This window comes from Aphanomyces astaci (assembly GCF_000520075.1).
Source record: "Aphanomyces astaci strain APO3 unplaced genomic scaffold supercont1.3, whole genome shotgun sequence".
Classification (NCBI taxonomy): domain Eukaryota; phylum Oomycota; class Saprolegniomycetes; order Saprolegniales; family Verrucalvaceae; genus Aphanomyces; species Aphanomyces astaci.
The window spans coordinates 1414932-1435415 of NW_009798266.1; the positions used below are offsets into that span (position 1 = coordinate 1414932).

The 20484-nt window shown below is 52.0% G+C and overlaps 5 protein-coding genes across 9 annotated transcripts; 4 read left to right on the forward strand and 1 right to left on the reverse strand.

Annotated features, from left to right (window-relative positions):
• Positions 1–939: 939 nt before the first annotated feature.
• On the forward strand, positions 940–3384 carry H257_02074 (hypothetical protein; the record flags this gene model as incomplete). The annotated part of the gene is made up of 12 exons (XM_009825565.1): positions 940–1131; positions 1177–1282; positions 1335–1414; positions 1471–1542; positions 1589–1704; positions 1767–1805; positions 1915–1966; positions 2132–2328; positions 2395–2730; positions 2799–2873; positions 2920–3206; positions 3257–3384. 12 exons carry the CDS (start codon positions 940–942, stop codon positions 3382–3384), a joined length of 1680 nt encoding a protein of 559 aa, XP_009823867.1.
• A 1-nt stretch (position 3385) lies between these two features.
• H257_02075 (hypothetical protein) lies at positions 3386–5415 on the reverse strand. Of its 3 annotated transcripts, none has more exons than XM_009825566.1 (7): positions 4917–5415; positions 4657–4861; positions 4357–4600; positions 4186–4299; positions 3986–4091; positions 3773–3920; positions 3386–3515 (listed from the first exon to the last, which is right to left on the reverse strand). In XM_009825566.1, the coding sequence occupies exons 1-7, from the start codon at positions 5346–5348 to the stop codon at positions 3412–3414; spliced, it is 1353 nt and encodes a 450-aa protein (XP_009823868.1). In that variant the 5' UTR covers positions 5349–5415; the 3' UTR covers positions 3386–3411. The 3 variants fall into 3 exon arrangements, with proteins under 3 accessions (XP_009823868.1, XP_009823870.1, XP_009823869.1); XM_009825568.1 differs by having other exon boundaries at positions 3729–3920; XM_009825567.1 differs by lacking the exons at positions 3386–3515; positions 3773–3920 and having other exon boundaries at positions 3930–4091.
• Positions 5416–5527: 112 nt separating this feature from the next.
• On the forward strand, positions 5528–7305 carry H257_02076. 2 transcript variants are annotated; one of them, XM_009825569.1, is made up of 3 exons: positions 5528–6519; positions 6578–6905; positions 6978–7305. In XM_009825569.1, the coding sequence occupies exons 1-3, from the start codon at positions 5559–5561 to the stop codon at positions 7195–7197; spliced, it is 1509 nt and encodes a 502-aa protein (XP_009823871.1). In that variant the 5' UTR covers positions 5528–5558; the 3' UTR covers positions 7198–7305. The 2 variants fall into 2 exon arrangements, with proteins under 2 accessions (XP_009823871.1, XP_009823872.1); XM_009825570.1 differs by having other exon boundaries at positions 6578–7305.
• A 134-nt stretch (positions 7306–7439) lies between these two features.
• H257_02077 (hypothetical protein) lies at positions 7440–15430 on the forward strand (the record flags this gene model as incomplete). Its single annotated transcript, XM_009825571.1, has 17 exons — positions 7440–7770; positions 7830–8716; positions 8971–9451; positions 9497–9625; positions 9747–9869; positions 9991–10044; positions 10118–10863; positions 10918–11085; positions 11139–11498; positions 11556–11718; positions 11807–12574; positions 12915–13766; positions 13831–14213; positions 14262–14499; positions 14595–14663; positions 14736–14864; positions 15056–15430. Exons 2-17 carry the CDS (start codon positions 8616–8618, stop codon positions 15428–15430), a joined length of 5139 nt encoding a protein of 1712 aa, XP_009823873.1. The 5' UTR covers positions 7440–7770; positions 7830–8615.
• A 269-nt stretch (positions 15431–15699) lies between these two features.
• On the forward strand, positions 15700–19698 carry H257_02078. 2 transcript variants are annotated; one of them, XM_009825572.1, is made up of 8 exons: positions 15700–15829; positions 15917–16213; positions 16354–16519; positions 16582–17923; positions 17986–18123; positions 18234–18617; positions 18671–18922; positions 18970–19698. In XM_009825572.1, the coding sequence occupies exons 1-8, from the start codon at positions 15712–15714 to the stop codon at positions 19648–19650; spliced, it is 3378 nt and encodes a 1125-aa protein (XP_009823874.1). In that variant the 5' UTR covers positions 15700–15711; the 3' UTR covers positions 19651–19698. The 2 variants fall into 2 exon arrangements, with proteins under 2 accessions (XP_009823874.1, XP_009823875.1); XM_009825573.1 differs by lacking the exon at positions 15700–15829 and having other exon boundaries at positions 15835–16213.
• The last annotated feature ends 786 nt before the right edge of the window (positions 19699–20484 follow it).

The following is a 20484-nucleotide window of genomic DNA, read 5'->3' on the forward strand; positions in this document are numbered from 1 at the left end:
TGCGGAGGTCGGACGCCAACGCGTCGGCAAGCAGCCCTTCCATGATCGTCAAGTACCGAAAACTAGTTTCGTCATTCAAGTCCACGACAGGGTACCGACGGCGTTGGTTGTTGCTAGCCAGTAAATGCGCATTGTTGTTGTAGCTGCCAGTGCTACCGCCGCTGCTCATGGTTAATCGCAATTGGAGTTTGGGGGTCAACGGTCGCGACCGTTCAAGATCCAAAATTGACCAATCAAACACACCCGTGCATGGTTTCGTTCACAGTCAAAGGTTCTACCGCTATGGCGTGCCAGAAAATAGTCTGGTGGGTATATAACGACAGTACAGCGTTGATGATAGCCACGCAAAACCCTGTGGCTCGTCAACGAAGGGTTCAAGGCTGCCTTCATCATCATTCTTTCGTTTTGTTCCGTGGTTAACATTTACCGGACGACCTTATCCGGATGACATTGACCAGCTTGGCAGGTTCTCCATCGAAAACGTTTGGGGGTGGCTGGCGCGCAAGGTCTACCCCAATGGAAAGCAGTACCAAAGCGTTTCCGAGCTTCAAAGCGCGATTTCTGCTGCCTGGGACTCTATTGACCGCCGATACTTGAAAAAGTTGATTAAATCCATGCCAAAGCGATGTTTGCAAGTGGTTGCTGCCAAAGGTGGAAAGACGAAGTACTAGCGTTCTTTATGTTGTCTAACAATTGAATCTTGGTACATTTTTGACGAGTTCAATGTTGTGTTCATAAGTGACTGTCGCACCCCAAAATCAGTTTTCCCGCGATTACTCGGTCAAATTTCGTCCTTTTGGCCTGATAGAGGCGCCATTAGATCGGGCCAATCAAGGCCGATATTTTGGTGCTAATTTGAGCTTAATCCGAGCATTTTTGGCGAAGTTATCCGTAAAAAACGAAATGTTTTAAATGAATGTCGCGGACTGTACTACTAGCATGAGCGAGGCATCCTCGCTGGACGATGACAGTTGGATCTCCAAGTCGAATTGGCATCGTCCCGACGGCACGGGCAGCAGTGACCAAGACAAGCTGTCCTTGCGCTACTTGGATGAGTTTGTCGGGGACTTGACTTGCTCGGCGCAAATGCTGGCGTGGGGGCTCTTCCCCGACGCCAAGGAAGTGTCGGAGGTATCCCATGTCCATGACCCATTCTGCTGCTTAATGCATGTTTAGACGATGGGAGTATTCAATGCCGTTCGTAAGCTGGGTCTCCACGAGAAGGACACCGCGCCACCTGGAGTTCACGATGGCATTGTGATTGTGGGCGACGGCGTCACACGTTCGTGGGCTCCACTGATGCTCCGAATGATGGCTAACCCATTCGTGTATAGCTCGCACGGCGGCCATGTTTGCCTACCGAACCAAGGGGTGGACATGTTATAGCGTCGATCCCATCATGAAAGTGTCCACGGTATAACCTCGCATCAACCTCAATGCAAATTCTAACTTGCATATTGCATATTGTAGAGCGATGCACAAGTGCCTTGGGACGGAGGAGCGCTGGCCAACGTTGTGTCTGTTTGCGACAAGATTGAAAACGTGCGTCGGCTATCCTGCTCCATTTCTGTGACACCGTTTTCATTAGATTCGCATTCGCTTGCGTAAGGCTATCGTGGTGCTAGTGCATGCGCACGTGACCATCGAGCAAGCCATGGTTGCCATCGATGCCACCGAAGTGGTGGCTGTGTTGACACTGCCTTGGTACACAAATTTCCCCGTATCGCAGAAGGAATGTCGTCACTGACTTCATTCTACTGGAATAGTTGCAACTGGTATGGCCGCCAAGAACGGTATCTTGATCGGTAAGTACTAGTAGTACTCGAGTAGTCTGTAGTGTACGTACTATCCACTGTCTACATGTATCTGTAGGCATCCAGACATTGTGTATCCACTGTCTACATGTATCTGTAGGCATCCAGACATTGTGTACGACGACTTGAGCATCCTGTCCGTGCACCGAGAGGTACGTAGATCGGTCCAAGTGTGATGTCTTGTTGTCGAGTTGGCTTCCTTACCGTGTAACCTATCCTTGCCTCCATAATAATGCATATTCGAACGCATTTCCAAGAGTGACCATCGTACTAGAATAATACTAGTTCCGTCCTAGTAACATGCAACACTGGCCTAGATTCGAGTGTGGGTAGGTACCCCATCCAAAGCGCTTATTCCGAGCCTGGCAGCCCTTGGGCGTTGTGTGTTTAAATCGTACTCGGCGCCAGTAGCTAACCCGACGTCCGTCGCCCGAGCCTTCTTGTCGCTCGTTTTGCAACAATCAGTCGACTTGTCCACGTCGACGACGGAGTACGTGGCAGCGTACTGTGTCGAGTACGTCACCAGCTGCTGCTATCCATTGGGTACTACTATATAAGTATACCATAACAAAGTTTTTAGGCATTTCCACCCGTCCAGTCGTGTGGGGGTGATCGGAAGACACGATGGGCTCGTGTCGGCCTTGACCAGTCGTGGCTTTACCGCGATTCATTCGATCGAGTCGGATTATGTGGAACAAGGCAGTTTGTCAACGGTGTTCAACGTTGTGCTCGATTGCGGCAGTTTGCACTTGGCATTAAACCGCACGGAAAAGACAAAGTCGGGCAATCTCGTGGGCAGTCTGTGCCAGCTGTGGCAGTCTTGGCTTGACGAGGACATTCATCCCACTGGCCAGAGTGGTGCGGTGGTTGTAGTCTCGAGCCGTCGCATGCTTCGGAGCAGCAAGTTCCTCAACCGGTATCGAAGAATCATCACCACTCCTTGTTATATTCTTCGATAAACACAAGGCAACTCACGACGTCTAGGCCTGCACTCAACTGGGCTTCCGTGGTCACGACGCCAGTATGCAGTTCGCCCACGTTCATCTACCACTGCAAACGGTATGGCCCGAAAGTTGCCGTGAAATATTCCACCCTTGTCGCATAGAAACCTCAAAGGCGACTCGGCGGACGGTGGAGATGCGACGATATCCCCTTCGATGGACCAAGTTTACGCCGCCCTCTCCAGCCAGTTTAACGCCACTTCTGGAGATCCCGCGGTCTGCAGTGCTACTGGAAAAGTGACGCGGGTGCAAACTTTGCACGTCAACTTGTCGTTTGTGGACTTGGAAGCGGAAGACGGTGCGACGACGTTTGTGTTGCTGCGACGCGGTTCGCTCCCTCAGGACCAGGCGTTCTCCATGCCACGGGCTCTGATGCAGCACCTTCAACTAGGTAGGATGACTTCTGGACACGTGGCGTTGTATGATGAAACCATTGCGAAGGGGACGTCCTTCAAGTCACGGGAACGCCCGAACCCACGAAAAATGGGTCGTCGGTGGTCGTGGCGTCGGCGGTGCGCGTTGTGCAGTGGGTGTCGCGTGACACGTTGGTGTACTTCAATTACAATTGAACAGATACATATTACTCTTATACTCGTTTATTGACCGCTCTGGGGTACATGTTGGTGATACAACAGCGTCCACACGTTGTCGTGGGTGGTCCTACTGTCCCTCTGCGTCACTTGGTCCGTGGGCAACACCACTAACACAAACAGTGGTCACATTTCAAACCTATTAGGTACTTTTTTGATACAACATTCAGTAGCATTATTAGGTAGACGTAAAAGTAATCATTCGGTACTACTCATTAGGTAAAAGGTATCATTCGATACTATGCATATTAGGTACTTTTATACAACATTCAGTAGCATTAGGTAGACGTAAAAGTAATCATTCGGTACTATGTACTACTTACGACATGTGGGTGACTTATTAGGTTATCATGTTGTTGGTACGTACAGTCGAGGAGGTCACGGGTGGCTTGCGGGACGAGGTCGGCGGTGGTGGAGGTACTATGGCTCACATCTGGACTTACGTTCACCTCTAACAGCCACGGATGCAAGCGCTCGTCCAAGATGAAGTCCAGACCCAGCCACTCAAACCCTCTCTACCCAACCAGCATTCATTCATTCACTCAACCTTCTTCATCACTAAACGCAGATCCTTACTAACCCCCACGCGAGTCAAGTTGGACTGGACAGACAAAATGGCTTCAATGGCGGCATGTTGCATGGCTGGCAACGTGGCACTGTCCCAACGATCACGACCTCCCACTTGGCTACCGAACAATACGAGTACATGAGTAGTACCTTTAAAAGTGATAGGTACCTTTGAAAATGATAGGTACTACTAGTAGGTAGTAGGTACAGTACCTTAGATGGAGGAGGAATCGGTCGAGGCTCCACATGTGCTGTGGAATGTCCGGATGGTCGTTGCCTGCATTCGGAGCGGTCTTTTGAATCGAATTGTTGCACAAGTGTATAAATCTAACGTGATAGTGTACACTTGATAAAGGACTTATGAAGAAGGTTTTTCGTTGCTACTTGTCGTCGAGGTCGCCGTCGTGAGTAACAGAATACGGCTTGGACGAGAACCGAAGGTAACAGTGGCGATGCCAGTAAATGGTCAGCGGGGCCGTGGCGGTGACGAGCACCCATTGCCGAATGTCAAACTTCCGCCCCAACACCAGCAGGGGGCGCTCTACGTACTGCTGCAAGACCACCGCTTTGAGCTGCGCGTCTGCCATGTACGCTTGCACTTGCTTGGGCGTCGACAGGATTTGGATGCCTGGGGGTATATATGCAAAATGTCAGAACGACCAGCACTCTGAGGAGTGTATGTACCTCGTCCTTGGGACAGCCCCGTTGGTTTGGCGATCCATAGATTCCGCGTCGAAACAAAGTGGAACTGGGGATCACATGCTTCTAAATGCGTCAGCAATGCATCGTCGTCTGGAGCATGTGGCGGTACTGGTTCGAATGGAGTACGCGTGGCGGATATCAGAGTCGCTATCGTGTCCGCATGACTGGTGACAAAGGACTCGTACATCTACGAAGGCGGCGGCATGACTGATGATAGTACATCCGCGACAGAAGACACGTACAAGGATGAGGCCATGTTTCCGCCGCGATGGATCGTTCAAGCGTCGGATTTCGTGGGCGATGCAGCGAGCGGCGGGAAGGTTGGCCGCATAGGTGGATGGGTTTTTGAGAACGAGAAGCGCTTGAGCATACACGAACATGGGGAACCAGGCATCCACGGTCGTGGTGCTTCGCGGAAGGAACTCATAGACCCCCTGTCGGATCTCGAGGTGGCGCAGGAGTTCGTGCTTCTTGCTGAGGAGAATTGCGTGTTGGAGATGGTTAATCACCTGGTGCGGCTTGACGTAGCTCCACTGGATTTTCACGTAGTTTGTGTACCGAAGCATGCAGTTCGGGTATGTGTGGTGCGGACATGCAGTCCATCCTGCTTTATCAAGGTACTCGATCACATCAGGGAACTTGTCATCCACGACATAGCCTGGCGTCTTGGTCATTTGTTGCCAGAGACCACCGACGGCTTTCGGAAGCAGTGCTAGTCAAATGTGCTACAATAAGATTGCGAACAAATAATATTTCAGCAAATTTGCTATTTATTTCTGAGTAAATAATAAAAAAAGCAAGATATTATCGCTATGTTTGTGTCAATATAAAACAAATTGACACGACATTTTCATCGCGTTTTGCATTTTTGATATTTGTCATCCATGGAGTTGACCGAACAGAGGATTGCCAATGGCAATGAGTTGTACAAGGAGGGTCGGTATGTCGACGCGCGACGTGAGTATTCTGCCGCGATCCGTGAATTGGATGACGCAGCAGAAGCATCACCACTTGTCATGAGTCGCATCCTTGCGAACCGAGCGCAAACGTATCTCCAGGAGCGCGAATATGCGCTGGCGTTCAAGGATGCCGACGCCGCGGTGGAGAACGATCCGTTGAACGTCAAGGCACACATGCGTCGTGTGATTGCGTGTGAGAACTTGGAGAAGTTCGATGCCGCGCTGAAGCACGTCCGGCACATGCTCACGTTGTCGCTGGACTCGCCCACATTGACGTACGCCTTGACCACGCAAAGCCGTTTAAAGCGCAACTGCAAGTCGGACGCCGCCGCGGCCAAAGCCGAACGGTATGAAGTCGGGAAGCTCGTGCACAGCCAGCAATCGCTCCGTCTCAACTTTGGCAGCATGCTGCCGTCGCACCTGCCGGTCGGCGACTGGATCGACGTGGTGTTCTTCGTCGCCAACGAGTTCGGACTGTTTCAGCGAGGGCTGCTGCCATCATCTGTACCGCTCACCGTCTCCATCCATGGCTTCTCGTCAACAGGTCTCAATGTAGCGCTGGAAATCGACTCAAAGTCGTTGCCCGTGGAGGTCGGCGTGAACGGCAAGGCGGCGGCGCGGCTTCGCATTGTCCCGTCGTCTTCCGTCGACCAAGCCAGCGGAACATTAGCAGCATCGCGCTTCTCCCTTCGCGCCGACTTGGCCAAAGGCCATCACGTGGACGACGTGCTTCCCGTCGTGTCGTTGCCCATCCAAGCGATTCCCACGACCTCGACCATCTTGTTCGAGTACGAAAACGATCCGCTGGGCATTCAATGCTGCCGTAGTGTGTGGGTGGAGGGTGTCGACCGATTTATTACGTTGGCGGAATCTCCTGGCAACCTCGGTAGTACATATATATATGTGTGCGAATATGCATATGCCCCCCTCATCGTCATGTATAGGTATTGGCGGCAAGTTGTGGGATTCGAGCTTGATCTTGACGGCGTACTTGGCAGCCCATCCCGCGGTCGTGTCGGGAAAGCATGTGATTGAGCTTGGCAGTGGCCTTGGCCTCGTCGGACTTGCATGCGCGTCGCTACCGGCAGTGGCGTCAGTCGTGCTCACCGACATCGACGACGTGGTGCCGCTGCTGGAGTACAACGTGCGCCTAAACGACCTGAGTGACAAAGCATCTGTCAAACCGTTGTGGTGGGGGACGTCCATTGAGCACTTGTTCAACGCTCCGTATGATGTCGTGCTCCTGTCGGATGTAGTGTACGATCCATTCGGGTACATGAAACAACACCCCGGAACAAGGGAATCGACATAACGACTGAATGATGCATGCGTCGTCATTTGTAGATACAAACCCCTAGTGGCGTCCCTGCGCGACCTCACAAGTCCAGACACCACCATCCTCATGGGCCATCGATCCCGGCATCCGCAAGAAAAGCAGTTCTTTGACAGTCTCCAACTCGAGTTTACATTGACTTCGATTCCTCTCGACGAGTCGTCGGCTGTATGGGCGCATCCATCGCGCATGGCGGATGTCAAGCTCTTCTCCATTCGAAAGAATGCCTGACATGTCGCCACGGCCACGTGCCCGATTCTACAAGTAACGTTATTACCCTACTGGAACGCTACGCCTTTATAATGTAACATATTTGTTATAACAATGAAAATCATGTTGCTATAACAATTAATATAAGTAGGTACCTAGAGGACATTATTAAAAACTTGGCGTAGGAAACTTGGTATTCGTATGCTACATAGTAAATACTGAAATAAAATCGAGTTGAAGCATCAATTTCGGCGCCATTCCTCTGCAAAAATGTGAGAGAGCATGCAAGTCACCTACGTAGGACGTGGCCGATGGTGAATGGGTGGTCATTTCCCAACTTGCGCAAGCACAAGCCTTCCCTTGTGCACCTGCTCCTCGTGAAGGAGTGCAACATCGACACCGATCACCATGGATGCCATGTCCTTTACAGATCGCTTCCTCGTCGTCAAAGTCAAGTGGAGCGGCAAAACAGAGCGCATCCTTGGGTTCCGCCCGTACATGTTTGCCACGGTCCATCCAAAGTCAGGGGCGATCACAAACGAATGGTCCTACGACGCGATTACGTCCGTTGACATTTCGTTCGAGGACAAATCGGTACACGACCAATGCTATCTTTCGATGTCATATCGGCCGGCACTCATGCACGTGAGTAGGAGTTTACGATCAACATGTTTGGCTTGAAGAAGAAAGTGAGTTTAAAACTGCGCCATCGGTATCGATCCGAAGTCCTACAAGCACTTTTCCGCGCCCGCGCGGCGTTTGCCATCGAACGGCGCCTGAAAAACGCCCACATCCTGGCCAAACTCACTTCATTCGATGGCCACGTCGAGACGTTTGAGCTCCATCCCGACCACGACCACACCGCCGACTACCAACCGACCGTGCACTGCTCTCTTGTGGACTGCGTGCTTCAAGTCGGCGTAGACGCCGTGTACCAGCTCGGTACGTCCACATTCGTCACGGCCTGCTGTACTTTTTGCGCTCTAATATGGCCTTATCGCAGGCGGCACAAGCGGGAGGTTTCCATATTTCGACTTAACCAAGCTTCAATCCGTAAACGTGGCGACGGACGACCCGACAATGCTCGTGCTTCGGTCGGCGGGCCTGTCGCATCTGTTCCACGTCGCCAGCCCAAACGATGTCGCACGAGCCATCATGGAAGCCGGCCTCGCGGTCGACGTGATTGTGCCCGTGGTCCGCGACAAGTCTGCCGCCGCTTTGCAGTCCCAACATGTGCACTTTACCTCGTTGGACGCTGACTCCGTGTTGGTGTCGTACGACGTGCAGTTCCCCGACGAGTCGTCCGAGGTATGTACTTATCCGTCATGGATGCCAAATGCTGTGCATCTCCACAAGAGATAGTATGCGCCGCCTAGTCGTTGGATGATTGTGGCATATATGAATGCTGCTGCTCTTTGTAGGAAGATCAAGTTGTCGACATGGGGTCACTGGTGCTCACCGATACCTACCTCGTGGAGCGCGATCATTTCCGCCTCACCATGTTTGTCCAGCCGTTGACAAGTCTCTACGAAATCGTGCGGTATGGCCCAACATATTTGGGTTTTTGTGCTGAATCGCCAAATCTATTTTTGTCATTTTACCCAAAATTTGGCCCAAATTTGGACTTTTGTGCTGATTCGCCAAATCTATGATCGATCGAGGCCTGCCTTGATAATTGTCCAAGAGGGTATTTGATTGGCCACTTGATTCGTGTTCTGGGTTTTGATTGGTCAATCGATTGTCTGCCAATGTCGAATCGACATGGCAATAATATGGCGCTGCTTGCGAGTGTAGATTGGAAGACACAACGGATGAATTCACCGTCGAGTTTGGCAACGAGCTACGCCGCACATACTATTCGCTCCATCGAGATGCGATCATTGCGCACATTTTGGATGCATGTGCGTCGCGCGGCACTCACGTCCGTCTCCACAAAATGCGGACGCCGGCCGGCAGGCGTGTGTTTCTCCGGTTCATGCTCATGACGACGGCATCGTCGACGATACCCGCGGACATGGTGTGGTTCCAAGCGACGTGGCTGCACCGCCTCGTCGGTGGCGGCGGAGACAAACACGACACGGACAGCCACGGGACCACGAAAACACCGTCAATTTTGAGCCAACTGCGCCAGAAGAAGAAGCCGCAGCAGCAGTCTGTGGACGCCATGTCGCATGTGGAGATGGTGCTGGACTTCAACGCGAACGTGCCGTTGGGAGGCCTGTCGACCAAGCTCAAGGACAACGTGGCCCAAGCCACAAGCCTGTTGCTAGGCGAGGTAATATTGCATTCCTTGTGTTGGCTTTCAAGGTTGTACTTGTAGGTGCCGCACATGGTGTTGTTACGCCAGTCTCCGAAAAGCAATATGGACACGGTAGCATCGTACTTGCAGTGCTTATACCGCCTCGTGGCGAATCCGTTCAGCGCCAAGCAAGCGCTCGAGCATTTGGCGGTAGGACACACACCCTGTGTGTTTGATATTATTTTTTGATACGATGGACGGTTGAAAATATGTATATATATATATGGATGGGCAAAATATATTAATCGAGCGACACGATTTACGGTTGTAGCGTTCAGACTACATGGATGCGATGGCAGAGATTCTCAAACGCGACGACTTTAGCTCGATCCAGTCATTGTTTTGCTTCATGTCGAGACTGTTGCGTGGCCCCATCGGCCTTCGAACCCGCAAAGTACGTCCAACCACCACACGTTGTCAAATATTCACACACTCCAATATATATATATATATAAATATCTATATATATATATATACTCCACAACTCTCATACAAGTATGCATTCCATATATCAGGTGTTCTTATCCCACAACGGCTTTGTCACTGCGCTCTTGGCCTTGTTTCAATCGGTACAGTACCAGCATAATATATACTCCATATCTACATATACGACGTCTGACACTTGTCAACCTCTGTTCGTAGACCAATGCGATCGTACTGGGCCAACTGTGCCAAGTGTTGGAAGCCCTGCTGACAACTGCCGACGATGGCCCCACGGTGGACCCTCTCGTCAACAACCTGGTCAGCCACGTATCGATGCATTATGCAATGCTCGTCCGCATGCTGTTCCAGTTCGCGCCGCCTGCGACCGTCGAAGCAGTCGTTTGCATTTTGAACCACATGGTGCACACAACCGTGTTGAGTTTTGCCAACACCCACGACACGACTGTGCACCAATGGAACACTAGTAGTACCCGTGTATCCAGTGCCAGCCGAGTGTTTGCCATGCACCCCCCTGAACGCATGATCAAACAGTATCACAGCTTCCTCATGGCGCACCCCCATCCCGGTAAAGATCTGCGACGCCAGCCCCACGCGGCGGCCCTCCGCCTGCGATACAGGTACCGCGGTCGGTTTCTGCAGCAGTGGATGCACCTGCTTCAAGGCGACTTTGACGTGGCCATCGAGTGCCTCGGCCTGGACGCGGTCAAGTACGAGGGGTCGAAAATGAGCCAGAAGCACGGACAGGTCAAGAGCGCCATTTACGTCGTGCCAAGCGGACTGGTTGTCACTACCTTTGGCGGCAAGATGTCCCTGTACGACTTTGGCCAGCTCGACGACTCGGTGATCGGGTTCACGGCCGAAGACCCGTGTGGCCTCATCATGTCCATCCATCACCGCCACCGCGTCGTGTTTTCGTACGAGCGGGGCGAGATCTTCGATCGCATGTACGCTACCTTGGACACGGTGTTATTATGATGACGACATTTGTTTGTTTCTAGGCAAGCATTGGCGGGCCAGGTCGGCATTCAGTTGGACATGGGCGGATTGTATCAAAACCACGAGATTCGTACGAAAAAGCCAACTGTGGGCGAGTTGGGGCTGACGTTGATGTCTTCGTTTACCCTGGATCGCGTAGACCATGGTAGCAACGGCACTGGGCCAGTCAAGTACACTGCAAACTCGCCCACGCGTGTATTGTACTCAGGTCTTTTCTTTGTAGAAAACGCAAGCGTCTAGCATTGACCTCGGCGGGCGTGGTAGAAACAGACGACTCCGACGTTACGAACGCGAGTCTGTGGACGTTTGACCAGGTGGTGCACATCACCCGACTGCAGGACCACGAGTTTCGGTTTGAACTTGTGGTTGCGACTGGCAAATCATTGTGGTACGACTCGATGGAGCGGGATGTGGTGATAGCGACGCTCTTGGATGCGTGCCACCACGCTCAAAAGCAAAGCGATGCGGTCGCATGTACGGGGATTGGAATGTTCATTATGCCGACGCCGCTCTTCATGCCGCTCCTGCCTCGATGTGTCTTGCAAACCCCAGCCGAGCTCGAGTTTTACTTTGGACCAAACGGGTATGCTAGTACTAGTAGCACATTGACGACCCGCTACACATGAATGCTTGTATGTAGCATGGGCATGTACTACCTGAGTAAAATTGCGCAGTCGCGGGATTTGTTTATCGACGCAGTCGAAGAATTTAACGCCAACTGCAACGTGAGCCGGGACACGCCGCTGCACTTTGCAACCGATCCGGCGTGGATGCCCCAAGTGTGCAAAGACATGTCCAATACGGTACACATCGATTCATCTATCTCTCCATATATATATATATATCCCTTGATCCAACCCACATATATATATATTGTTCCCGTGTATGTAGCTCACGCTGGCGTGCAAGACCAAAGACATCCGATCGATCGTCGCCATCTTGCAAGCGTTTTGCTGGCTCCAGCACGCCCACGTCAACTTACTCGACATGCCTGGATGTAGCTTGCTGGAAATCCTGCTTGCCGTGCACACAACCGACGACGAAACTGCGCGGTTCTGGGCCATCACGTTGGCGCATGCGTTGTCTGAAGACACGACGGGGTCTCCCGCCGGAAAAGCCGCGGAAGCGGCCAACAAGAAGCGCATTTTCATGAACTCGCGCCTTGTAGCGCATCTCGTGGCGGCGGTGGACGCGTCGGCGCAGCGCCCATTGTCGCTGCTGGCATCTGCGACACTGTTTGACTCGGTGCTGTGTACATCGCGCGACTCGACCCACCACGGCCACTTCCACGACCTCGTCGTCGCATTTGGCAAGATCTTTCCGCGCCTCCTTGGCATCTTGCACAACCATCACCCAAACCGCCGGCAAGTTGTCGTCGTCGTCGGCACGTTCGAAGCGTGTGTGCTGATCCTCAAGACAGTCGTCGAGCACAGCGACGTGGCGACCCGCACGGCCATCTGCGACATGGCGCTGAACAGCGGCCTTACGTTGCGCCACTTTTACAAGGCAATCTATGGCCACACCCAAGCGCAGCGTTTTGTGCATCAGTTCATCGTGTCGATTTGGACAACTGGGCACGGCACGTCGTTTGCGTGGCTGGCGCGGGTGCTGCCACGTGGATTTCTACGCATCTTGTCCCATCCGTCCACAAAGAAAATGGTATTACTGTCCTTTGACCCAACATTTGGTTGACTTTTGATTCTTTTCCAAATCTATCGATTCTTTGAACTGACTCTTGTAAAAATCGTCTAGTATCACACTAATTCGATGTTGTTGCATTGGATCGAAGAGTGGATGATTTGATTGGCCACTTGATTCGTGTTGTGTTTTTTTATTGGTCGTATATCGAGTCTCTACCGATTCCGTGTGCTGCTCATTCGATTGAGCACCCAAACACTCCAAATATATCGACTTGACAATATATCTATATCCCATGAACGACTGACTGGCTCGTTGGTGAGTAAATCCTAGTTATTTTGATATTGTACATCTCGTGTAGATGATGGATGGGTTTGGCGATGGCTTTAGCACGCACGCGGCAGCCGCAGTGGACACGTCGCGCGGCTCTTTGTACTCGCGTCAATCGATGCAGTTTGACGACGACGACGACGACGAAGGAGTCGACGAAGATGCGGCGGACGATCAAACGAGTCGGCGTCTGTTTCGTCGGCTGGAACGATACCCCGCGGAGCTCGACGTCCACCAAAACCACCGCAACTACCCGTCGGAATCGTGTCGGGACATGCATTTCTTGTGTCATTTGCTCTTGCACACGTTCGCGCTGCCCGATTTGATCTGGAACCCCACCACGTCCAAAGAACTCAAGTACGCACTGGAAGAAGCGCTGCTTGATCACGAGGATTTAATCACGCCGCAGTACATGACGTCGATGGGGTTTGCGTGGAACCACTGGTCGTTCCGTGTTGTGTATGCGAGTCTGGCCAAGGAGATCCAGGTCGGATCGTACTATTTGCGCATTCTTATGGACAACGTGCACGACGGGATCGTGCTGGTGGCACGGACCCCCGACCCAGGGCGCAAATCGTCCTCGTTTGCCCATTTGGAGCTAGTGTGTCGAAGCAACTTGGCGGGGATGGTCACGCACTCGATCGTCGACATTGCCGCCGACCCCCGACGATTTTTTGACCAGTGCTTTCAACGGTGGCTGCAGGAACTGCCCTTCTCTAGCAACCAGGCGTCGATGAACCCAGCTTTTCCGCAAGGTGGTGCCGGCGGCGGCGACGACGACATGGACTCTGCGTCCGTGGTCTCGCAGCACGACAATGCCGAAATTTGGTGCCTTCAATTGATGGTGGCCACGTACAAAGCGTACGGGATTGGCAGCGTTGAGGTACTAAGCGTGTGTACTACTTATGAGGTCCTCGAAATCATGACCATGATGTGCTGTGTCGTAGCTGGAAAAGGTAGCCTATGTGGTTCGGATGCTTCGAGGGGAAACCCGGGCGCCGGTGATCGAAGAGCTGCTGTCGTGGCTGAGCACGGTGGCGTCCGACACTGCCACGGCGCTGTCCCTGTTGACAAAGCCAAACATGGAGCTGTTCTTGGACATGTCGACGTTGGTGCACGAGCATACGCCCCTGCAGGCAACCATGAGCGCCGCCGCGACCAAGAGATTGCGGTCCATGAAAAGCCTCAAGCAGCTACAGCAACTTGAACTCGATCAACACAACCACCAGTCGTTTTCGTACTTCAATTTATTTCACAAACAAGATGACCTGGACGATGGCGAAACCAACATCGACACCATCGACGATACGTTCCAAGGCGAAGTGTACTGGTATGTCCTTTCAGTGTGCCGCCCCTTGTCGTCACCACGCACACCTAGGTACATCATGACCAACCACGACCTGCACAGCATCTCTGGGCCGCATCCGGAGAGTATTTTGCTGGCAATTTGCACGTCGAAAGGCGCAGATTGGTCGCGCATCCTGCTGTCCATGTACAACGAGCGACTGCCGGACGAGCGAGAATGGCGACCCCTCCTTCGCGTGCCACGTATTCGCTGGCGATTGTTTGTGCAGTCGCCTTTTCATGTCAACGTGTGCATCTACACGATATCCTTGGTACATGTTTCGCTATACAACGCCATGCCTCGTTCTGTAGTTCATCTAGACTCATCGATGGATGATATCTTTCTTACTGATGGTTTCATATGTAGGTACGGTCGTTGGTGGAAGCCGAGATTGATCGCACGTCAACAGGGTTGCAACTGCTGCCCGTGCCAGCGGTACAGTACTATTTGGATCCAAAATCTATATATATATAAATATATTTACTTCGTGCATGGGAAAAATGATAGGGCAAACGATTCCTCAGCGATCCGTTTTCGTTGGCGTGTGTGGTCCAACTATTATTGTGTCAAGAAACTGCGATCGTCGAATGTGCAATTTCCATCTTGCATCGCTTAGTGGCGCACAACGCTGCCACGGTACGTACAGTCGACCAGTTCAAATATATATATATATTTACGAAGTAATCAATATTGAATCGCGTTGGAGTTCTGATTGACTGACTATAATATATGGTTTTTAAATGTCAAAACCAACCAATATATTGGCTCACAACGACTATATACATATATATATATATATATGGCTCACAACGACCGGTCGTGGGTAGGCTGCGAATTTGTACCGATGTGGGGCCATCTGGTTTATGTTTGCAAGCGCTAGTCGCGTGTCGTTTTACGAACACGCGGTGGTGCTGGGGCTGACCCACCGACGCCAAGTCATCACGCATCCGACTTCGACATCCGCCGTCAACCAGACAAGTGCATTGACGGGGTTGCTGCCGGAAGCGCTGGTTCGCATGCTGGACATGGACGGTGCGCGCAGCTTTACGGACGTGTTTACGTTTCGGAAGTGGGATCACCGAGTGCTGTGGACCCCCGCCATGCGCGACCACCTCTACGACATGCTGCAAGAGCATTTAGCGCCGTTTGTGTGTCGGTTGCATCAAGACAGCACCGCCGTGTACGTCACAACGAGTCGTTGAATCGACTCTAATTAGAGTGTCGACATGTGATGAATGATATATCATGTATATATTCCGTCAGGTTTGAGTATTCACCCATGCCGCCAGTCATATACACCCAACTGCAAGATGACATTTACGTGTACAACATGCACTTGTCCCGTCTATTTGCAGACGACGAAGGAGGCGAAGGACGCCAGGATCCCACGACAGAGATCTTCCGTGCCTCGATGCATCCAGAGAACGATGAATGCTACGAAGAAGGCGAAGACGACGACACCGCCACCGTGATAGAACAAGATATGATGGACCTTCGATCGAGTGGTGCGGTCGGTCGAGTGATTGATGAAATCGAAGACCCTCTGGCGTTTATGCGGGCGGTCCATACCACGTGGCGCCACGAGATTGCAGTGGCAGAAGGTAATATATATATATATATATATTCCCTCTACCACGGATAAAAAAAAGCAAATGGTTTGTTGCTATTGTGTGTGTGTAAATGTGTAGGACGTATGGCCAAAAGCACGGCGCGTCACCTGTTGCAAATCGATCCGTCGGAAGTGATACATGAGCAAACCAACGACGGCGCGTTCCTTCGCTCGCGGTACCGCGCCGTGTGCTTGGGGGAATCTGTGGACATTTCCCATCTCAACGAAGCGTTCATTGTGCTCTCTTGCGTGTCCGACAGCACATGTGAACTGGACAAACTGCCCCACAAAACACTGTCACTGCTGCTGCGCACGCAGTTGCTCTTTTACGACACATTTCCGTCGGCGTTCCAGTCGATTCCGTACGACGCGTACGGTATGTATATATATATATATATGTACATGTATATATTTGAATACTTCAGTACATGTATATATTTGAATACATGTATATATTTGAATACATGTATATATTTGAACAAGTCTAAACCACGATTGCGTGTACTGTTTGTTTAGATTTGCTGCTCAAGCTATTGGGTCAGTTTGACTTTCGAGTGGACATGGACGATCCTGCGTATTCTCTCGAGCACGACATCCACGCGATGGAGTTGCTGTCGTTGTCGATGGAGTTGCTATTGGCGACCATGATTTCGTCGCCTTGGAACGTCGAGCAAATGCTTCGGTGCGTATGATACTTGAAATACAAGAAAGTGTCTAAAAAATGCTTGTTTCATATATATCTAGCGCGCAAGGCCTGCACACGATCATTGAAATCACCGACTTGTGCCGCCAATCTCAAACGGGATGGGTATCGGAGGGCGACTCTACGTTTGATTATATTGGGGGGTTGAGTGTCCGCGTGCTCTTGGCCGTGGCCAACACGGACGTCGGCCGCGATGAATTGGCCTTTGAACACCAGCATCCGATGAAGAAACCGTCTATTCGACCCGTGCTTTCGATTGTGAGCGATCTGATCCACCAAAATGTGAACGACGTCAACATCAACATGATCATCCTCGCGCTGGACATTCTCAGCCTCATGGGTCGTCAAGAAGCGGCACAATCGACGATTCTAACCTCGACCATGGCGTTCTGGCATGCGCTGCAGCTCGTGATTGTGCACGGCACACACCCGTCCAAGCACCAACTCGTGTGTGCGGCGCTGCGCTGCGTGCGTGTGCTGGCGGGGTTTGAAGGAATGGACGCGGCGCCGCGCCCGGACGTCCAAAACGCGCTCACGGCACTTGTGCCCATGTGGACGCCGACGTTCATGGCGGCCAAATCACCCGTCGATGAGATTGTATCGATTGTGTTTCAAGACCTGTACGTGCCGCAGTTTATCTGGTTTGACGACATGCGCTGCGAAGTCCAAGCGTATCTAGACACGTTGCTGGAATTCCAAGTCCCCCCGCAGTCATTTTATGACGTGGCGCGCCAGTTTTCATTTGACGCATTGGATGGGGAGCCCATGGTTGGCGGTATCTTCCTCCGGGTGTACAAGCAAGGCCCTGACCGGGCCCTGCCACCGGCGGTCGCCGCCGACTTTTGCGAGCAGCTGCTTGTGTTTCTGTACGACCACGCGATTCCCGGTCGACCTCGATACGACGAAACGCTGCTGGCACTCGAGTGCTTTGCGCTGCTCACGGAAACGAGCGCCCCCGACGTCGAGCGCAGTTGCTTGTCGTCGTTTTCAGAACCACCGCTGCTCCATGCACTGGGCTTGTTTATGACCATGGGGGTGCCCAAGTCCAACAATGGCGGGTTCGATGTGGATGCCGTCCAGCGCCGCGATGCCGCCACCACGTGCATGCGGGCGTTGGCGAGGCACTGCGACGACGCGACGGTGCTGGCGCCGCTGAGTCCGTTCTGCCAAGACATGTTGGCCATGGCGGAGTTGCAGGCCGGGGAAACCGACGCCCCCCTCGCGTGCCTCCAGGAACTGTGCGAGGCGAGTCCGGATATTGCCAAGCACGTGTTGACGTCGACTGTGTGGATCACGTTGTTTGCCATGATGATCCAAGCCAAGCACTATGTGACTGAAGATCAGCACATGGCCGCCGACACGCTACGACGGCCGGCCGCTGCGGTATAGTAGTTAGCCGCTCCGTCATGACATGAAGCTGAGAGTGGGGGGGGGTTGTACTGTAGGTGTGGTATGCGTTGCTGCACGGCAGTGACGACGACGATGTGCAGCAACTTGCTCTGGAGCGACTCAAGTTGCTGTTGCCGTATGCGTTGATGCAAACGTTGGTGGACGATCCCGACGAGTTTGACGACGAGTTTGAGGTATATATATGTACATGTCCCCAACAAAACGAACGTGTGCAGGGGTGATTAATATATATGCTAGAGGAAGGATATATATATATATGCCACGGGTACTCAATTGACGATAGGAATCGGCGTTCGACGCTGAGCTGATTTGGAACGACCACACTCGAGGGGACTTGCGCAGTCATGTGGAATACCTGGTATCCCAACCGAACCCATCGTTCCCAGATGATCAGATGGACTACACGCACCTGGACCACGGTGTGGTTGTGGGCGATTTCTATTTGGATTTGTTTCTGCAAAACCCCGAGGCGACGTCTCTCCGCCATCCATTTCACATTGCGTCGCAACTGGTGGCCGTGTGGCAGCAAGAACTAGCCAACCTCATTCCTCTGGCCTCGCAGTCCATGATGAGTCCCCCCTTCAGTCTGCCAGAGCTGGTCGAACGAGGCGTCGACAATGCTGGGCTCGTCAATAAACTCACCAACGCCCTTGTGTTTATCTATCGGGTACGGATACACTACTCTATCTCTGTACATAACCAATATCGTTCGACTTGTAGGAATACGTGGACGTGAAAGCAACTGTAGAGGACGACACGACGCTGTGCACCGACCTCATGCATGTGCTAGAGCAATGTCAAACCGAGCGCGCGATTGGATTCCCCCAAACGTGCGTACTTCGACTCATGCAAGTGTTTGCCACCAACCACACATTTGACACGGCGGCGGGCCTTCAAGCGCTGTTGATGCCTCTCGTTCGGAAGCACCAGGACCCTATCCTTGTGCTGGACATCATTCGCACGATTCTGGAGGTACGTCGTACTCCAGTCGTATATGTGTGAATATAAACTCTTTGTAGACGCATTTGGGGAAACCCAAGCCGCAGCAAGCCTTTGACGCGCTGCACGTGGTGCGAGAGCTCGGCATGCTCGCCGTTGTCATGGGGTACGTCGATGGCTCGGCAGACATGAGCAACGTCCGTCGCCCTGCCGAATGCCAAGCATTGGCCATCTCGATCAGTCGCATGCTTCAGCCGCTTGACCTGGATCCGTCTCCCGTCCAGGCCGCGCCTATTGCAACCACCCGCGCCAGTCTCCCCAACATGCCGACGGAGCCCCCTCGTCCATCGGTGGATGTGGTGCCCCGTCCTACCGCGACCCCATCCTTCGTCCGTCAGCTGTCTATCCCGACCGTTCGATCTAGTGGACGACGCAGTATGCCAGCCAACTATCCGTACAGCCGAAATCACGGCATGCAATCCAAGCCACAGCCGCCGCCGCCGCGCAAGCTGGTGTCTGAAGTTAGCATCGACAGCGCCTCTGTGGACCATTCGTTCATTGCCCCGTTGGTGCCCACGACATCACCCGAGTCCCACTCGGACGCCAGCGACCCCCGCACGTCGGCGGCATTCCATCGCGTGGACGAGGAAGGCTCGGAACAAGACGCCTCGGAGTACGAAGTCGACATACCGTCCGAGGTGGAGTTTGACTTGCATAACGACCAAGGCATGCCGCCACCAGCAGAAGAGTATGACCTTTAGAACCAGGAGTATTATTTATAGTGATAATAATACACGTGCATGTTGACGTTAGAGTGGCATGATTTGTGGTTTAGGGGATGATATGATGAGAACGTGATGACGTTGCACTTTCGCACACCCATGACCTCTTTTGCTTTTATGCCGTACTAGCAACGTTGACGTAGGCGGCCAGACTCTGGAGGCTGCGGGAAATGACGAACATAGCCATCCCCGGCGACATCAGCAAGGATAAACGTATGTCTAGACGAAGGAGTCTAGTTTTGGTGCAAGGCAACTTTGTATTCGATTCCGCTGTTCAAAACGTATACTTCGTAGTATGGACTTCAAATTTTGGCCGCCAGTTACGATGCTTTTTGGAAAAGTATCCACTACATTCCACGAGATACCGTTACGTGTTTTTAATATTAAATAAGTATGTCATAATTCAAAAAGATAACATCGAAGTATAGCATCAAGTTTACAAGTTAACATCAATCATTATGACAATGTTAACTATCGAGAAAGTACATGACTTTGTCGTTGAATTGCTCAGCAATGGCTTGTCTGGGCGTGATATATTTAATATGAAAACTGAAGACATGGCTGCGGGCTATATAACGAGACGTGATGTGTGGTAATTGCACTTATTTAGCATGCGTGAAGTGACCTCAAACATGCCAAAAAACTGAAATATAGCTTACTTTGGGTGTGATTATATCCCGTAATAAGCATCATAACACCGTCCATGCCGCTTTATTACGTAGTATCAATGCTGTTGTACATGCTACCATGTTCTTGCGTTGATCGGTGATCTCTGAGCCACGAAGCAGCAAGTTAAAGACGCATTTTGGCGAA

What these genes read in the sequence shown, in the direction of transcription:
- H257_02075 (XM_009825566.1), bottom strand. Translation starts at nt 5,348, where the DNA reads ATGACCAAGACGCCAGGCTATGTCGTGGATGACAAGTTCCCTGATGTG. An exon ending in GGAAACATGGCCTCATCCTT is followed by an intron (nt 4,862 to 4,916) that starts GTACGTGTCTTC and finishes CCGCCTTCGTAG; the next exon opens with ATGTACGAGTCCTTTGTCAC. An exon ending in CACCCGTGACCTCCTCGACT is followed by an intron (nt 3,516 to 3,772) that starts GTACGTACCAAC and finishes TGTTTGTGTTAG; the next exon opens with TGGTGTTGCCCACGGACCAA.
- H257_02076 (XM_009825569.1), top strand. Translation starts at nt 5,559, where the DNA reads ATGGAGTTGACCGAACAGAGGATTGCCAATGGCAATGAGTTGTACAAG. An exon ending in GGAATCTCCTGGCAACCTCG is followed by an intron (nt 6,520 to 6,577) that starts GTAGTACATATA and finishes CGTCATGTATAG; the next exon opens with GTATTGGCGGCAAGTTGTGG. An exon ending in GTAGTGTACGATCCATTCGG is followed by an intron (nt 6,906 to 6,977) that starts GTACATGAAACA and finishes CGTCATTTGTAG; the next exon opens with ATACAAACCCCTAGTGGCGT.
- H257_02078 (XM_009825572.1), top strand. Translation starts at nt 15,712, where the DNA reads ATGATGGACCTTCGATCGAGTGGTGCGGTCGGTCGAGTGATTGATGAA. An exon ending in CGAGATTGCAGTGGCAGAAG is followed by an intron (nt 15,830 to 15,916) that starts GTAATATATATA and finishes GTAAATGTGTAG; the next exon opens with GACGTATGGCCAAAAGCACG. An exon ending in TACGACGGCCGGCCGCTGCG is followed by an intron (nt 17,924 to 17,985) that starts GTATAGTAGTTA and finishes GTTGTACTGTAG; the next exon opens with GTGTGGTATGCGTTGCTGCA.